The 19707-nt window shown below is 37.2% G+C and overlaps 1 protein-coding gene across 1 annotated transcript in view; it reads left to right on the top strand.

Moving 5' to 3' along the window:
• Window positions 1-19163, top strand: part of MIPOL1 (mirror-image polydactyly 1) — a 231189-nt gene extending 212026 nt beyond the window's left edge. Inside the window, exon 10 of the mRNA XM_065871589.1 lies at window positions 18400-19163. Within this exon, the coding sequence (XP_065727661.1) occupies window positions 18400-18466 (67 nt within the window). The 3' untranslated portion in view covers window positions 18467-19163. The remainder of the gene's footprint in view (window positions 1-18399) is intronic.
• Window positions 19164-19707: the final 544 nt, after the last annotated feature.

The following is a 19707-nucleotide window of genomic DNA, read 5'->3' as shown; positions in this document are numbered from 1 at the left end:
CTCAAAAAAGTTAATGTCCCTACGTCACTCACTTACCGAATAATCTAGATACCGAGAATAAAGCCCATTTCATCCTTAATACTAACACTTAAAGAAAGATACATGTGACTTAATTTCAAGTCTTCTGTGGTGCTTGAAAAGTATTAACTGTGAAGTGAATTGATATTAAAGAATGGAAATTACATTTACAAGGGCATATAAAATAAGAAATCAGGAGGAAATGAAACAGTCAGAAATGCTCTCTTTGAAGGCATCCAGAATTCTGTATCAATAAATTACCCAAAGAATGTGTGTATGTTTGGAATAGATGCTCTTTTGAGATAGATGAAAATATAAACCTCTTTCATTCTTTTACATATATAGTATAGATCTTTATAAACATTTTCCTTTAATATGTTCTGATGGGAATTCTAATTAAATAATGTATGTTTTATGACCAGTATGCATCATAAACTTTTCAGAGAAATCTGCCTTTTCATAGTTATATTACTTAGCTAAATTTTGATATTTTAGAATGATTAATTTCTCTTGTTCGTATTAAAAATATGACTATATATAAAGTATCTAAGATCAATAACATACAATTTTAAACTGACAGAAAGAAGCAGTGACTGCCTAGCCATCTAATGATATCATGAATGAGATTAAACTTCAAACTTTTGTTTACTCTATCCTTATCCTGAAACCATGGATCAGTTTCTTCATCGGAAAAAGGAACTTTTAGGAGAATGTTACTGAACAGTTCTTGAAACAATATTTAAGAAGAAAATGACTTATCACCCTTAATTGTTAACAAAATACACTCTAAAAATAGTGAAACTGTGATATTTTAAATAGAAGAGTGATATAATCAATAGTCTTTCAGTCTAAAAGAGATAAAGGTCTTCTATGTGCCTTAAGATATAATTTATGCAAATTGTAGTTCATACGACTATCCTAGGAGCTGCAGAGCAGGGGCAAAACACAGAAACCAGAATAAGAAAAAGAGAACTTGGGACTTCCCTGGTGGTCCAGTGGCTAAGACTCCACACTCCCAATGCCGGGGGCCCAGGTTCGATCCCTAGTGAGGGAACTAGATCCCACAAGCCACAACTAAAGATGCGCATGCCGCAACTAGATCCCGCATGCCCCAACAAGGATCCTGTGAGCTGCAGCTAAGACCCCGTGCAGCCAAATAAATATTTTTTTAAAAAAAAGGAAAACGGAACTTTCCCAAATCTGTGTCCTTTTTAAAAAATACCACTAACATACCACTGTTTCAATTCTTAGAAATCAAGAGTTTTTAATGGAATAGTTTAAAATGGTTTACCTTATTTTCAATTTGTTTTTCCTACATTGCCATGTGCCTGCTTGTTTTTGACTCTGAGCTTCTCACATAGAAGATGCATAAGATGCATAGAAGGTGCATCCATGGCAATCTTATTCCTTTGTATGCTTCATTTTTTTCTCCTGATAAGATACAAAATCAACAAGAAGGGCTGAAGATGCTGGTTTTCAGAATTAGTAATTTATTGTTATCACATTGACAAAATTCCTCCTGATACAAAAAGGATAACCTTAACTTAGTTCTCACTAAGAATGAAATTTCATTTAACATCTTTCCCACCAAGCCCCCAAACTCCCTGCATTTAAAGTGGGAGAAGTCTGTTCTTTTCAAATAATTGTTTTATCACTTAATGTGCCTTCTGCAGAAACCCTTGACATGTGCATGTGTGTGTAATATTTATTCACAAACAAATGAACAATATCCTATTGATTTTTGAGAGCCTATTCTGCTAGTTACAAGAATACAGTTATGAACAAAATATATATTGTCCCTGCCCTCATGGAGCTTCATGAGCTTGTTACTGGTGTTGAGTTTTCTGGGGAATCTTACAAATGGCTTAAATACCCTCTGATAGACAAAGTTAAAGAGCCCAATAAAATTGTCACTTGATCTTAATTCATCCTATTATCTCAGTCACTTTATGATGTTAAGTTAGGGGCTTAAGCAAAATAACTCCATTATCTTCTGTAAGTACTTTCCTAATAGTATCACCCACTGCACTAGTACTGCCATAGACAATTGGAATCCAGTGGACTATCTGGACATCTAGTTTACTAACAAAGTCTTAATTAAGCCCTGGATAAAATTATACCAAAGTTATTAAATTAAAATCCAAAACTTGAAGTAGAATTACTTTAGAGATCCTATAAAGAAGGAAATACAGCTTTAATTCTTCTCCATGTTATAATTTTTAAGCAGGGTGAAATAAAAGTAAAGAATGCCAAGTTTCACATGTTTTGATTGTTCTATTTCTAACTTTTATGTTTACTAGTCATCTAAATTGATACTAATTGATACTATGATTGATTGGTGAGACTAATTTTTCAAGGTTACTTAGAAGATAGCAAATGTTAGTCTATGTTTAAAATATAGGTAACTTTTCATTGCCTTGTCTGCCTTAGATATTAGTGACATTGAATAAGGAATGTCATATATCTAATCTAAGCACAGTTGAATATACATATATTAAGTTTTTTCTATATTCTATTTAATCTCAAAGATAAATCCAAGTTTATTGCATAATTTCAAGGTGGGAAGCAATTTCTTAGTGTTAATATAAATCTAAAAGTGAAGCTAAACAAAGTATAGTAAATTAAATGACCCAAAATTGTGATGTGTGAGGACAACTTATTCCCACTTTCTCATTATCTTCCTGTGAATACACCCTCTTGTCCACAATATATAAAACCTTAGGACTATTTGCAAAGGTATAACCTGAGCTCACTATATCATAACTTGCTATAGCTGAAAATTCCTTTCATGGCACATCTTTACAGAGGATTTTGTATTTATAAAAAGACTTCATATAACATACATCTACAGTAGACACATTAAAAACATTTTAGAACACAACTGTTTAAAAGGTGCCAGTCACAAAATAAATACTCAAGAAATATTTCTGAATGAATGAATGATAGTACTTGATATAACAACATATCTGAATGATATGCTGTTATATGATTTCCTTGTATTTTTTATTCTAATAACAAAATATGTTTTATATAGCAAAAAGATTTTGGGGTAAGGATTGAATTAGGTTTGATTAAATTGAAAATTATGGTAGAAATCAACAAACTAATTAGTAAATGTTTAGTAACAATGCTTTAAAACTAAATATTGATTGCATGTACCAAATTTTTTGTTTTTCTTTCTTATTTCAAAATAAATGTAGATCCAGCAAAAAGCACCCAGTTGACAACAAATTGGGACAGTCTTACATATTGACAGAGATGATTGACAGAGATGACATCCTAGGTGTTGTTTAAGAGATAATGCAAATTCCAAAATGTACCTTTTTTTACACTTATCAATTGATACCTGAAATTCCTCCATCAGAGATTCACAGATTTGGGTTAAAGCTTTGTTTTATAGTAAAATGTAGGTATACTTGGTAGCCTTTTTTTTTTTCAGTTACATAACATTTAGGATCAATATAGCCACAATTTTTTTGTGGCTGTTCCTGTCAAATGGTAGAATCTATTCCCCCACCCTTTGAATCTGGGGTGGCCTGTGACTCCCTTTGACCAATAAAATAAACCAAGTGATGTTGTACAACTTCTGAACAAGGCCTCAAGAGTATTGCTTGTGTTCCCCTCTTGCTAACTCATGCTCACCATGTAAATAAGTCTGGGCTAGTCTACTTGGGAATGAGATCCATAAGAAGAGAGAGTCCTAGCCAGAAGTCAACACCAACTGTCAGGCATATGAACACCCAGCTCCAGTTGCCTGCAGCTGCATGAGTGCTTCAAGGCAAGGCCAGCAGAACTGCGCAGCTGCATCAAGCCCAAATTAACATGATGAAATCAAATAGCTGTTGTTTTAAGCCATCAAGTTTTGGGTGGTTTATTACACAGCAATAAATAACTGATACAGAAATATTAATTGTATATGTCCAATATAGGAGAGACTTGGCTTGGCTTGGTAGGCAAAGCAGGCCAGTGGGTAGATTCATTTGCACCAAAGCTCAGTATAAGCTAGTAGTGAAACATGGCAGCATCAAAATAGAAGTAAAAGTCCAGATCAAGAGAGATATCAGTCCCACTTTCCTTTCTAATGATTAGACTGGATTATTATTAGATCAGGCTTAATATTTTTTAAAACACTAGACATGCTGGAGAACCTGCACAAAGAATAATCAATATGGTGAGCAGTCTATTAACTTTAATGTGAAAAACCGTTGATAGCTGGAAGTATTAACCTTGAAAAAAATAACACAGTAAGGACATGACAATTCTCTTAACATTTTAACAACACCTCATACAGGGAATCAAATAAGGTAATGATTTAAAGGGTAGGTCTAGGCAGTAAGTAGAAGATCCAAGGAGGCCAATTTCCTATTAATATAAGAAAAATGTTGACGACGTTATTATTCAATTCACCATTCTAACCACTTTCTACCAATTATTGTTTCCACTTTCTTCACCATGACTTTTCAACCCACTCTCCCATCTAATTCTACATTCACCTTTTCACTTTCAAATTCTTTCTCTATTCTCTTTCAAATGTGAATAATCTTCTCCATTTTATTCTTTCTTCTATTGATATTCCTTTATTTCTTAACCATACTTTTGTGCACATATATGTTCATATTTATGTGGTCGTGTCTTTACATATTTATAAATATGTGTATATATGTACATTTTTTATGCATCTCTGTGTATCTTAGTCTGTATCTTTCAGTTACATAGTGTGCCTAAAACTGAAAAGGAACTTTTTATTTCATTGGTTACAGTTTATGCATGGAAGAGTGGGTACACTATATCGATTATTTATCCTCTTTCTTGCAGCTGTGTGCTTTCTCCTTCCCCATCTTTTCTTTCTTTCTTTTTTAAAGATTTTTTTTTTTTTTTTGGCTGCGTCGGGTCTTAGTTGCGGCACGCGGGATCTTCGTTGAGGCATGCAGGATCTTTCATTGCGGCGTGCAGGCTCCTCTCTAGTTGTGGTGTGCAGGCTCCATGGTGCGTGGGCTCTGTAGTTGTGGTGCACAGGTTCCAGAGTGCATGGGCTCTGTAGTTTGCGGCACGCTGACTCTAATTGAGGCACACAGCTCAGTAGTTGTGGCATGTGGGCTTAGTTGCCCTGTCGCATGTGGGATCTTAGTTCCCTGACTGGGGATCGAACCCATGTCCCCTGCATTATAAGGCGGATTCTTTACCACTGGACCACAAGGGAAGTCCCCTTCCCCATCTTTTCTTCCTTCTCTATAATCCTCTGATCTCGACTCTTTCCATTTTGCCTCTGGAACCTTCTTTCCATTGTTACTACCTTGCGTCTTTCCACACCTTATGCACTGAATATTTCACACATACATTCTACCTGAAACTTGAATTTACCAAGGGCATTTCTTTCCTAGCAGCCCACTGAACCCTGGTCTTTTCCCCATACCCTATATACTAGGAAGGAGAGTTTTCTGGTTCCCCTTTGCTACTTTCATACCTTCTGCATCCACGTAAAAATCCTCCCTTCTTTGAGGTTTGTACCACCCAGCTTTATTATCACTCTCTCTCTCTCTCTCTCCTCTTCAGTGATATCTACTGATCTCCTGATCAGTGCCATTCCTTTAATGTGAGTTTCAGGCACCTGATTCAGTGTCTTCCTCTCTACCCCAACTTCTGTGTTCATGCTAAGAAACTTCAATGTCAATGGCCCATCAATCCCACTAACATTCCTTTTACATGTCCCAGATCACCTCCCTTTCTTGTCGCATTAAACCTTTACCATTCTCCTCCAGCCTTTTTCTTTACCCTGCGCTTTCAGCGGAGAACTCTGCCTCTTAACTCCTTGGGGAAAATTGAATCTAGCAATGGTGAGTTCTGTCAGTTAAATTCCTCCACACCTACAAAGTTATCCACAGCTGTATTCCTCCCACCTCTTTCCCTTTAATCTCCAAGGAAAAGTTGTCCAGTCATATTTTGCATGATATTGCTGCAAATTCTGCGTATGATTCCATCCTCTGAGACCCTGCTTAAAAAGGTATCATCTGGGCTTTCCTGGTGGCACGGTGGTTGGGGGTCCGCCTGCCGATCCGGGGGGGCGCAGGTTCGTGCTCCGGTCCAGGAGGATCCCACGTGCCGCGGAGCAGCTGGGCCCGTGAGCCATGGCCGCTGAGCCTGCGCGTCTGGAGTCTGTGCTCTGCAACGGGAGGGGCCGTGGCGGTGACGGGCCCGCATACCGCAAAAAAAAAAAAAAAAAAAGGTATCATCTTCTTCCCTTTTACTTTAGCTTCTTCCTACAATCTTCTCTTCCATAGTCCATAAACATATTCACATGCCATCCATTTCTTGAAAAACTTCCTCAGCCATATATTCTCCTGTAACTATAATCCTCTTTACTTTCTATCCAAGCTTTTATACTTTCTAACCAAGCTGATACTTAGTCTTCACTTTTTCACATTCCATTCAGGCTTCATCCCACTTCTGTTGTGCCATTAAAGCTGCACGGAAAAGGTTGTCATTTCCTAATTGCCAAATCTTATGGTCATTTTTCACCTTGATCTTGTTTTAAGTATTTAACCCTGTTGATCACTCCTTTCTTGAAATTCTCTACTCTGAATTCTGTGACAGTACCTACTTTTTTTTTTTTTTTTTTGTGGTACACGGGCCTCTCACTGTTGTGGCCTCTCCCGTTGCGGAACACAGGCTCTGGACGCGCAGGCTCAGCGGCCATGGCTCACGGGCCCAGCCGCTCCGCGGCATGTGGGATCTTCCCAGACCGGGGCACGAACCCGTGTCCCCTGCATCGGGAGGCGGACTCCCAACCACTGTGCCACCATGGAAGCCCAACAGCACCTACTCTTGATTTACCTTTTGCTTCCCTATTTTCTCAGATTCTTTTGTCAGTCTCTTTATTTGTTTTCATCTTGGTTCTATCCTCTTCTCACCTCCCTTCTCCTTTCCTATGTCCCTCTCTAGGCATTTCCATCTACTCCTATGCCTTCAGTTACAACCTAGAGCAAGACCTAGTCATGACCAACCTCTCCAGCCTCATTTCCCATCATCCTCCACCCCCTACTTCATGATCCTGAGAAACCATACAACTGGTAGGACTTGACACACATCATGCTTTTCATACCTCGGTGCCTGTATATGTATTATTTCCTTTATCTGAAATGCCCATCCCGCACCGTCTGTGTTCCCACCCTTCTTGAGGTGACTGTTTCCTTCTTATCCTTCAAAACTTAACTCAGGTATCATCAGAAAGCCTTTACAGGCCCTTGTTCTTTTTCCCTGCCCAAGGTAGGTTCTGTATAGTACCCATGCTTATCCTTTTAGTACAGCATTTACCAGTAACTTATTGCAGTTACCATATAAAGATCTGCTTCCCCACCGTACTGCTCCTTATGACCAAGAATCATGTTCTAGTCTTTGATAATCAATGCCTAGAACAGTACCTCATTTATAAGAATTACTGAACAAATCCTTATTGATTGAACTTAAATCTATATCATAAACTTTTTAAAGTATGCAATGTTGTGACCTTAAGTACATTCACATTTTTGTGCTCACTAGAAGCTATCTGGATTCCATACCTATAGGCCAACTTGCCTCCATCCCATCTCTACATTCTTGCCAGTGTGCTCCTTCTAAAAGGTAAATGATGTTACTAGATGAGTTAAAACCCTTTTATTGCTTCCCACTGTCTACATTAGTGGTTTCATCAAAAAGTTTTCACAGGTCCAAGCTGCAGTAAGAGAAAAAAAATCAATGGACCAAGGTTTTCTAAATTTTTTCAACTTAAATGTTGGGTAGTTAATGAATGGCAACATTAATCAAAATAAGAAATACTGAAATATGCATGGAAGGTAAAATAAGCTTTGTTTTAGATATGCTCGTTATCATATCCTGTGGAATAACAAGAGATATCTTGAAGGCAGTTGGATATTTGAGTCTGAAACTCAGAGGAGAGTTTTAGGTTAATGGTCTGTGTTGGGGAGCCATAAGCATTTAAGTGGAATCAAGGGAACAAATAACAACTTTTGAGGAAAGTATGAAAAGTGTTATGAAAAGGTGATAAAACAACATCTAAGAGACCAGCAGAGGAAGAACAGCCATAATAGTAAAAGAAGAAACTACATTTAAATCTTTTTTGCATCCTGCTGCCATGATTAAAAGAGGGCAAGATCTTTGATACTAATGGCCAATGCAAAGGGCAGCATTTCTAGTGGCTTTTCTGTCTCCTCTACTGGAAGGATGATTTTTATCCATGTCTCTTGGATTTCCCTGGTTCTTTCTCCTAGAAAAACGAAATTCAGAAGCCAAATATGTTTGATCAGGCAATCTCGTTGCCTAAATAGTAGGAATGGAATGTTTTTTTCTGTGGAGGAAATTGTCCAGCCAACAAGAATTCTCCTCTCCATTGACAGATTAAAAAATTGCTCTCAAAAATGGAAGCTATAGAGAGATTTTTCAGTTGAGGATAAGGAATTTGTCCTGTTTTCACTTCTTTCTCTCACTTTGCAAAAAATATTATCTAGTCAGTAAGAGTAGTCCAACCCCATAAAAAAATCAAAAATAAACCTCAAAAGTCACAGTACTTTTGGAAGCAATGTAGCACATCAGAGAGATGAGGGTTGTGGTAATTACACCTTGCAATGTATTCCAACTCCAAAATTTAATAGCAGTATGGCTCTGATCAAATTACCTTCTATATGCTTTGGTTTGTCATCTGATGATGACATCTACTCCATGGAGTTGTAATGAAAATTAAATATGTGCATAAATTACTTCTTATAGTTCCTGGCACATAGTCAGTATTCATTATGTATTACTTGCCTTTTAAAATGTATCACAATATTCATTAAGATTGAAAAATGAAAGTAAACCAATTCAAAAAATTGGTAAATAACTTATGGTTCATCTACTTGATGGAAAACTATGTATTTCATTGTAGTACATACATCTTACATAGTCACAAAGAAAGTATAAAAGTGATGTTAACTGCAAGAACTAGGATTTCTCTCTGAAGTGTAGCTGCAGATGTATTTTTTAAGTTTACAAAAAATTTTATGTTATAGAAAATAATAGATTGTAACTATTATTTCCTACTTATGTACAATGTCATCAATTTACTTTCTTATAATGTGTTACTAAACTAGCAGATGAAATACACCAGTAAATACTTACCCAATTTGGGTTGGCTTCATGAACGCAGCCTGAAGGGGGCTACTATGCCACAGCTAGCCAAGAGGGAGTCCGGGAAAAAGTCTGGAACTGCCTAAGAGGCAAGAGACAATTGTTTCAGGGTGCGCAAGGAGAGTGGATTCAGAGCACTGCCTAAACAAGCTTGAGAGACAGGCAGGAGCCGCAGCTATCAGCACGAACCCCAGAGACGGGCATGAGACACTAAGGCAGCTGCTGCGGCCACCAAGAAGCCTGTGTGCAAGCACAGGTCTCTATCCACACCTCCCCTCCTGGGAGACTGCAGCCCACCACTGCCAGGGTCCCGTGATCCAGGGACAACTTCCCCGGAAGAACAAACGGTGCACCTGCGGCTGGTGCAATGTCACGCCGGCCTCTGCCGCCGCAGGCTTGCCCCACATTCTGTACCCCTCCCTCCCCCCAGCCTGAGTGAGCCAGAGCCCCCAAATCAGCTGTTCCTTTAACCCCGTCCTGTCTGAGCGAAGAACAGATGCCCTCAGGCGACCTACACGCAGAGACGGGGCCAAATCCAAAGCTGAACCCCAGGAGCTGTGTGAACAGAGAAGGGGAAATTTCTCCCAGCAGCCTCAGTAGCAGCGGATTAAATCTCCACAATCAACTTGATGTACCTTGCATCTCTGGAATACCTGAATAGACAACGAATCATCCCAAAATTGACGTGGTGGACTTTGTGTGATTTTCTCTATATAGTTTTTCTTTTACCATTTGTCCTAGGGTTCTGTCTGTACGTTTTCAGATTTTTTGTGAGGTTTTTTTGCTATACTTTTTTGGCACTTGTTATCATTGGTGGATTTGTTTCTTGGTTTAGTTGCTCTCTTCTTTCTTTCTTTTTTTTATTGCTTTTCTTTTTTTTAATTAATAATAATTTTTTTATTTTAATAACTGTTTTATTTTACTTGTTTTTTTTCCTTCATTCTTTTTTTCTCCCCTTTCTTCTAAGCTGTGTGGCTGACAGGGTCTTGATGCTCAGGCTGGGTGTCAGGCCGGTGCCTCTGATATGGGAGAGCCAAGTTGAGGACATTGGTCGACCAGAGACCTCCCGGCTCCACATAATATCAAACAGAAAAACCTCTCCCAGAGATCTCCATCTCAACAATAAGACCCAGCTCCACTCAGCTACCAGCAAGCTACAGTGCTGGACACCCTAGACCAAACAACTAGCAAGACAGGAACACAACCCCACCCATTAGCAGAGAGGCTGCCTAAAATCATAATAAGCTCACAGACACCCCAAAACACACCACCAGACATGGTCCTGCCCACCAGAAAGACAAGATCCAGCCTCATCCACCAAAACACAGCCATGAGTCCCCTTCACCAGGAAGCCTACACAACCCACTGAACCAACCTTAGCCACAGGGGGCAGACACCAAAAACACAGGGAACTATGAACCTGCAGCCTGCGAAAAGGAGACCCCAAACACAGTAAGCTAAGCAAAATGAGAAGACAGAGAAACACACAGCAGATAAAGGAGCAAGGTAAAAACCCACCAGACCAAACAAATGAAGAGGAAATAGGCAATCTATCTGAAAAAGAATTCAGAGTAATGATAGTAAAGATGATCCAAAACCTTGGAAATAAAATGGAGAAAATACAAGAAATGTTTAACAAGGACCTAGAAGAACTAAAGAGCAAATAAACAATGATGAACAACACAATAAATGAAATTAAATATTCTCTAGAAGGAATCAATAGAAGAATAACTGAGGCAGAGGAACAGATAAGTGACCTGGAAGATAAAATATTGGATATAACTACCACAGAGCAGAATACAGAAAAAAAGAATGAAAAGAATTGAGGACAGTCTGAGAGACCTCTGAGACAACATTAAACGCACCAACATTTGAAATATAGGGGTCCCAAAGAAGAAAAGAAAACGAAAAGGACTGAGAAAATATTTGAAGAGATTATAGTTGAAAACTTCTCTAATATGGGAAAGGAAATAGTTAAGTCCAGGAAGTGCAGACAGTCCCATACAGGATAAATCCAAGCAGAAACATGCCAAGACACATATTAAGCTATCAAAAATTAAATGCAAAGAAAAAATATTAAAAGCAACAAGGGAAAATCAACAAATAACATATAAGGGAATCCCCATAAGGTTAACAGTTGATCTTTCAGAAGAAACTCTGCAAGCCAGAAGGGAGTGGAAGGACATATTTAAAGTGATGAAAGGGAAAAACGTACAACCAAGATTTTTCTACCCAGCAAGGCTCTCATTCACATTGGACAGAGAAATCAAAACCTTTACAGACAAGCAAAAGCTAAGAGAATTCAGCACCACCAAACCAGCTTTACAACAAATGCTAAAGGAACTTCTCTAGGCAGGAAACACAAGAGAAGGAAAAGACCAACAATAACAAACCGAAAACAATTAAGAAAATGGGCATAGGAACATACATATCGATAACTGCCTTAAATGTAAATGGATTAAATGCTCCAAACAAAAGACATAGGCTGGCTGAATGGATACAAAAACAAGACTCATATACATGCTGTCTACAAGAGACCCACTTCAGACCTAGGGACACATACAGACTGAAAGTGAGGGGAAGAAAAATGATATTCCATGCAAATGGAAATCAAAAGAAAGCTGGAGTAGCAATTCCCATATCAGACAAAATAGACTTTAAAATAAAGACTATTACAAGAGACAAAGAAGGATACTACATATTGATCAAGGGATCAGTCCAAGAAGAAGATATAACAATTGTAAATATTTATGCACCCAACATAGGAGCACCTCAATACATAAGGCAAATGGTAACACCCATAAAAGAAAAATCGACAGTAGCACAATCATAGTAGGGGACTTTAACACCCCACTTTCACCAATGGACTGATCATCCGAAGTGAAAATAAATAAGAAATGCAAACTTTAAATGATACATTAAACAAGATGGACTTAATTGATATTTATAGGACATTCCATCCAAAAACAGCAGAATACACTTTCTTCTCAAGTGCTCATGGAACATTCTCCAGGATAGATCATATCTTGGGTCACAAATCAAGCATTGGTAAATTTAAGAAAATTGAAATCATATCAAGTATCTTTTCCAACCACAATGCTATGAGACTAGATCTCAATTACAGGAAAAAATCTATAAAAAATACAAACACGTGGAGGCCACACAATACACTACTAAGTAACCATGAGATCACTGAAGAAATCCAAGAAGAAATTTAAAAATACCTAGAAACAATGACAACATGATGACCCAAAACCTATGGGATGCAGCAAAAGCAGTTCTAAGAGGGAAGTTTATAGCAACACAATCCTACCTCAAGAAACAAGAAACATCTCAAATAAACAACCTAACTTTACACCTAAAGCAATTAGAGAAAGAAGAACAAAAAACCCCAAAGTTAGCAGAAGGAAAGAAATCATAAAGATCATATCAGAAATAAATGAAAAGAAATGAAGGAAACAATAGCAAAGATCAATAAAACTAAAACTGGTTCTTTGAGAAGATAAACAAAATTGTTAAACCATTAGCCAGACTCAACAAGAAAAAAAAGGGAGAAGACTCAAATCAATAGAAGTAGAAATGAAAATGGAGAAGTAACAAGTGATACTGCAGAAATACAAAGGATCATGATAGATTACTACAAGCAGCTATATGCCTATAAAATGGACAACCTGGAAGAAATGGATAAATTCTTAGAAAAACACAACCTTCCGAGGCTGAACCAGGAAGAAACAGAAAATTTTAACAGACCAATCACAAGAACTGAAATTGAGACTGTGATTAAAAATATTCCAGCACACAAAAGCCCAGGACCAGATGGCTTCACAGGCGAATTCTATCAAACATTTAGAGAAGAGCTAACACCTGTCCTTCTCAAACTCTTCCAAAATATAGCCGAGGGTGGAACACTCCCAAATTCATTCTACGAGGCCACCATCACCTTGATACCAAAACCAGACAAAGATGTCACAAAGAAAGAAAACTTCAGGCCAGTATCAATGATGAACCTAGATGCAAAAATCCTCAACAAAATACTACCAAACAGAATCCAGCAGCACATTAAAAGGATCATGCACCATGATCAAGTGGGGTTTATCCCAGGAATGCAAGGATTCTTCAGCATATACAAATCAATCAATGTGATAAACCATCTTAACAAATTGAAGGAGAAAAACCATATGATCTTCTCAATAGATGCAGAAAAAACTTTCGACAAAATTCAACACCCATTTATGACAAAAGCCCTCCAGAAAGTAAGCATACAGGGAACTTACCTCAACATAATAAAGGCCATATATGACAAACCCACAGCCAACATCGTTCTCAATGTTGAAAAACAAACCATTTCCTCTAAGATCAGGAACAAGACAGGGTGGTCCACTCTCACCACTATTATTCAACATAGTTTTGGAAGTTTTAGCCACAGCAATCAGAGAAGAAAAACAAATAAAAGGAATCCAAATCAGAAAAGAAGAAGTAAAACTGTCACTTTGCAGCTGACATGATACTCTTCATGGAGAATCCTAAAGATGCTACCAGAAAACTACTAGAGCTAATTAATGAATTTGGTAAAGTAGCAGGATACAAAATTAACACACAAAAATCTCTTGCATTCCTATACACTAATGATGAAAAATCTGAAATAGAAATGAAGGAAACACTCCCATTTACCACTGCAACAAAAAGAATAAAATACCTAGGAATAAACTTACCTAAGGAGACAAAAGACCTGTATGCAGAAAACTATAACCTGATGAAAGGAATTAAAGATGATACAAACAGATGGACAGATATACCATGTTCTTGGATTGGAAGAATCAACATTGTGAAAATGACTATAGTACCCAAAGCAATCTACAGATTCAATGCAATCCCTGTCAAACTACCAATGGCATTTTTCACAGAACTAGAACAAAAATATTTCACAATTTCTATGGAAACACAAAAGACCCCGAATAGCCAAAGCAATCTTGAGAAAGAAAAATGGAGCTGGAGCAATCAGGCTCCCAGACTTCAGACTATACTACAAAGCTACAGTAATCAAGACAGTATGGCACTGGCACAAAAACAGAAATATAGATCAATGGAACAGGATAGAAAGCCCAGAGAGAAACCCACATACATATGGTCACCTTATCTTTGATAAAAGAGGCAAGAATATACAGTGGAGAAAAGACAGCCTCTTCAATAAGTGTGCTGGGAAAACTGGACATCTACATGTAACAGAATAAAATTAGAACACTCCCTAACATCATACACAAAAATAAACTCAAAATGGATTAAAGACCTAAATGCAAGGCCAGACACTATAAAACTCTTGGAGGAAAACATAGGCAGAACACTCTATGACATAAATCATAGTAAGATCCTTTTTGACCCACCTCCTAGAGAAATAGAAATAAAAACAAAAATAAACAAATGGGACCTAATAAAACTTAAAAGCTTTTGCACAGCAAAGGAAAACATAAACAAGACAAAAAGACAACCCTCAGAATGGGAGAAAATATTTGCAAATGAAGCAACTGACAAAGAATTAATCTCCAAATTTTACAAGCAGCTCATGCAGCTCAATATCCAAAAAACAAACCCAATCCAAAAATGTGCAGAAGACCTAAACAGGCATTTCTCCAAAGAAGAAATACAGATTGCCAACAAACTCATGAAAGGATGCTCAACATCACTAATCATTAAAGAAATGCAAATCAAAACTACAATGAGGTATCACCTCACACCAGTCAGAATGGCCATCATCAAAAAATCTACAAGCAATAAATGCTGGGGAGGATGTGGAGAAAAGGGAACCCTCTTGCACTATTGGTGGGAATGTAAATTGATACAGCCACTACGGAGAACAGTGTGGAGGTTCCTTAAAAAACTAAAAATAGAACTACCATACGACCCAGCAATCCCATTACTGGGCATATACCCTGAGAAAACCATAATTCAAAAAGAGTCATGTACCACAATGTTCATTGCAGCTCTATTTACAGTAGCCAAGACATAGAAGCAACCTAAGTGTCCATCGACAGATGAATGGATAAAGAAGATGTGGCGCATATATACAATGGAATATTACTCAGCCATAGAAAGAAATGAAATTGAGTTATTTGTAGTGAGGTGGATGGACCTAGAGTCTGTCATACAGAGTGAAGTAAGTTAGAAAGAGAAAAACAAATACCGTATGCTAACACATATATATGGAATCTAAAGGAAAAAAATGGTCCTGAAGAACCTAGGGGCCGGACAGGAATAAAGACAGACGTAGAGAGTGGACTTGAGGACACGGGGAGGGGGAAGGGTAAGCTGGGACAAAGTGAGAGAGTGGCATGGACAAATATACACTACCAAATGTAAAATAGATGGCTAGTGGTAGCAGCCACATAGCACAGGGAGATCAGTTCAGTGCTTTGTGACCACCTAGAGGGGCGGGAAAGGGAGGGTGGGAGGGAGATGTAACAGGGAGGAGATATGGGGATATATGTTTATGTATAGCTCATTCACTTTGTTCTAAAGCAGAAAGTAACACACTATTTTAAAGCAATTATACTGTAATAGAGGTGTTAAAAAAAATACCCAATTTGACTTAAGTAGTAACTTGAGGAAACAGTTTAATGAAGCTATTAAGACAAATAATACATTAACCTATAATCTGAAATCTGTAGCTTTCTAGTAGCCAAAACTCTAGTGGAAGTAGCTTTGCAATAAGAACAGGGAAACCAGGCCGTATTTCTTACTGTCTTATCTTACGACGTTGTATGAGGGTTTCCTTGTCCGTGCTTCAGTTCATCATTTAAAATAGAGAAATTCTAATCTTAGATCTAACCCTTTTCCTATTCATGAAGTTTGTGGGAAGCTATTGCTGAGCAACATGTAAAGCAATTGGGCCCTATTTTATTAAAGTATGTAATTTTTTGAAGGATATTATTGATTTGGACAGTAAAGAATAGCCTGTAGGCAGATCCTGCAAGATGGTTCAACAGACAGGCACACCTACCTTCCTGTCAGCACAGTCCATGTTTGGCAGATGTAGTCCATTCCTTACAGGAAAGAATAGGTGCTTCATTGTGTTTCCAAAGTCAGTAAGCTTTTACAAAACTAAGTAATTGACATTTTTCTCATTTCTGAGATCAAATTTTCATAAATCATTCCACCTGAATAAACTGAGAATGTGGTGGTTCTAGTAATTGTTGAAATATAGTAAATACATTGCAAAATGTGATATTTAAGTATTTCCTTCTAACCTCTTACCTTAGCAAGATGTATTAAGAGTTCTAAATGGAAAGATATCCTACTGTGTGAAAAAGAAACTAAAGTAAAATGAGTCCATCTGTAAAGGAGAAGGCAAAAGAAGCACAAAACAGGTTCATCTCAGTAATTCGGCATTCCGTTGATTCAGAATTCATAGTGATAATAACTGTGCAGAGTAGAGCTTACTTTTACATTACGAGGAAGTTTTTTTAATAGTAATGCAAATGATATTGTAGGGGAGGGATATATTTAACCATCTAGAAAGTAATATTTTCTAACTTTTTACAGTACATCCTGAGCAATTCTATTAGTGGCATACCAAGGTTTCTCCTGGGAGTCATTTGTTAACAGTTAATTCAAGTTATTATCATATTTTACAGTACAGTTAAAATTTCATAGTGGCATTTTTCTTCCCCCTCCTCCACAATTCAACGTAGTGAAACTGTGTCTTAAAGGATCTATGTAATCCTATGAATCATAATATTCAGAGTGTATAAAATAGCACTAGTTTTTATCACTAGGGAAAGTCCAACTAATACAGACTTATCTGTGAATACAGTGAATTGTCCAGTAAATCTTCTAGTTCAAGTATTTGCATCACTAGCTTAAACGTGGTTTAATGGTTGTATATTACTTGTGTAAAATTTACGTTTGAGAAATTTGTAGTAATAAATTTAAGCAAGATTTGCATTTTTACTCTAAGATCATTACTATATTTCTCAAAGCAAAGATACTTTTATGCACTGAATTGTTTCATATTCCTGTTTTCTATTAACAGAAGTCTTGATATATGCAGAATCATCCAATAAACTTGAGCTGTTTTCAGTGTTGCATGCATCCAATTAGTCCATCTAAACCAGTGTGTATGACGCTAAGAATACCCTCATTCCGTTAGTGTCTAGCTCTGTGCTGTGTTTATTTGCAAAGGACCCTCATGCATGGGTCCATATAAATGAGGTAAGCTGGAACAGACTAGACTGTGTCACTCACCAGTCTTTGAGGAGGGAGCTTTGTGTATATGAAAACTGCTGGGTGTGATTTTCACTTATAAAGATTTCTGTGTGTGTAACACCAAGCAAGATTTTTTGTTGAGGTTTTATGCTTGCGGGAAAGAAAATAATAAGGAAAAAAATCAATTAATGATCTGATTCCATCATCTTTTGTCAAGCAAAACTGTCACTCATTCAATGAATGTGATTTCCCTCCCATAGAGTAGTCTAAGAACCTACAGAATGACTTCTGAATTTTTGACTCTATTTTCAGTATAATTGGTGAGTTTTTAATCAACTGAAAAATCACTTATCTTTGACTCAGAAGCATATATAGTCATTGATAGCCTATTTATATTACTCAGAAATAGAAACTTTTAAAATGTAGTACAGAAAGTCTGGTTTTATTAGCATCAAATCATTTTTATACGTTTAAGTTATATTCATACCATTGAGATATCAAGTTTTTCCAACTTAGCCACCTAATACCTGGCTTTAAACAGAAGAAATTTAATGCATAACAGTTGTACAGTATACCAATATGTTACTTATTTAGCTAGGTAACAGATCTAAGGCTGATAGTATTTATGTATTGAAATATGTACTCTTGGTGAAAATCAGTTTGAAACTGCTCTATGTTTAATATGCCATCTTGTCGTTGCATAGTAATGATTTCATTCATAACCGTAATGCAAGTAGGTAAATGTATTAAAATTAGTATCTTAGATTTTTCATGTAGCATCTAATGCTGACATAATCTGAAGATCTGGATTAAAGTTTGTGTTTTTGCTGTTTTTTTAACCTCAAATACTTGGCACTCTGCACCCGTGTCTCTCACTTACAGTAATGCTTTGTTTCTTAACATGACTACCAAGAATGCTTGGTCACAGGCAAATACTGTCCTTTTTCAGCCAAAACATTCCTGACAATAATTGCACGTTTTATAATCATTTTTTTCCCTCTTGCCCCCCTGCCCCCAACTTAGGTTGGAAAGGCTGGTGGACGTCCTGAGGAAGAAGGTTGGAACAGGGACCATGAGGACAGTGATCTGACTGAGAAAAAAACGACAGTCTGGGGAAGCAATCACATCTGGTGACCAGGCTGCTTCATTCAACACTGTGTAAACACTAAAGCCTTAACTTAGCAAACAGTTGTTAGAAGTGGGACACTCCAACCACATTCCAAGTTGAGATAAAATCAAATCACAAATGTTTAACCACTTTGCTGCTGACTTGAGTTATTTATCCAAATGTATTAACTACAGACTTTTACCAATGGGTAGCTATAAAGTTGCAGCTTATTTTGTAACTATTTTATACCTCACTGTATTTAATATAAATATTTTTGCTGAAAGACCATTATAGAAACATAGTAAAGTTGGTCAGGATCATATCTTCACATATGGCCCTTTCTGAATCAAAATACAGCAGAGTAAATATTGCCTAAACCTTAATCCACTGTGTTAGGTCAAAACTTCAAATACATACATTTTTCAATGTAGAGTTTATTTCTTAACCAATGAGAGAAGCACATACATAAGAGTGTATAGTCTTCCTTCAATGCATGCATGTAATCTTTGTTAGTTTTAAAGAATATTAAGTATAGATACCAAGAATCAAATGTATAATTTGCCTTAATAAGAGTTTGGTTTATTAAAATTGCATTAATCAAGGCATGATTTTTCTTTCACTACAAATAATGCACACTGTTTTCAATAAAAAGAGGGTATTGTTAATGTGTACTTATAAATTCATGGTGTCAATATTTTTTAAATGTTGGGTCTGAATAATGATCTAAACTCTATTTAAGCTGTAGAAGTTGCCAAGTCTGGGCGTCCCTGGTGGCGCAGGTGGTTGAGAGTCTGCCTGCCGATGCAGGGGACACGGGTTCATGCCCCGGTCCGGGAAGATCCCACATGCCGCGGAGCGGCTGGGCCCATGAGCCGTGGCCGCTGAACCTGCACGTCCGGAGCCTGTGCTCCGCAACGGGAGAGGCCACAACAGTGAGAGGCCCGCGTACCACAAAAAAAAAAAAAAGAAAGAAATTGCCAAGTCTGTCTAATAGACTGGGATACTTTTGGCTTGAAAATTAGCATGTGCCAGCATGATGCTAAAAGGCAAGAGCCCATCAAACATATTAAGTATTCTTTTCTATTATCTTTATTTAGATTATCATTTGAATTTTTGTAATGGAGGAGAGGAACCTAATATATAATATACAAAAGAATTATAATTAAAAATATAAAGCCTTGGGGAAAAAAGTAAACCTGCGATTTGGTTCAGGATACCTACTT

Source organism: Phocoena phocoena, chromosome 2, assembly GCF_963924675.1.
Source record: "Phocoena phocoena chromosome 2, mPhoPho1.1, whole genome shotgun sequence".
Classification (NCBI taxonomy): Eukaryota; Metazoa; Chordata; class Mammalia; order Artiodactyla; family Phocoenidae; genus Phocoena; species Phocoena phocoena.
This window is presented reverse-complemented; position numbering and strand designations above follow the sequence as displayed.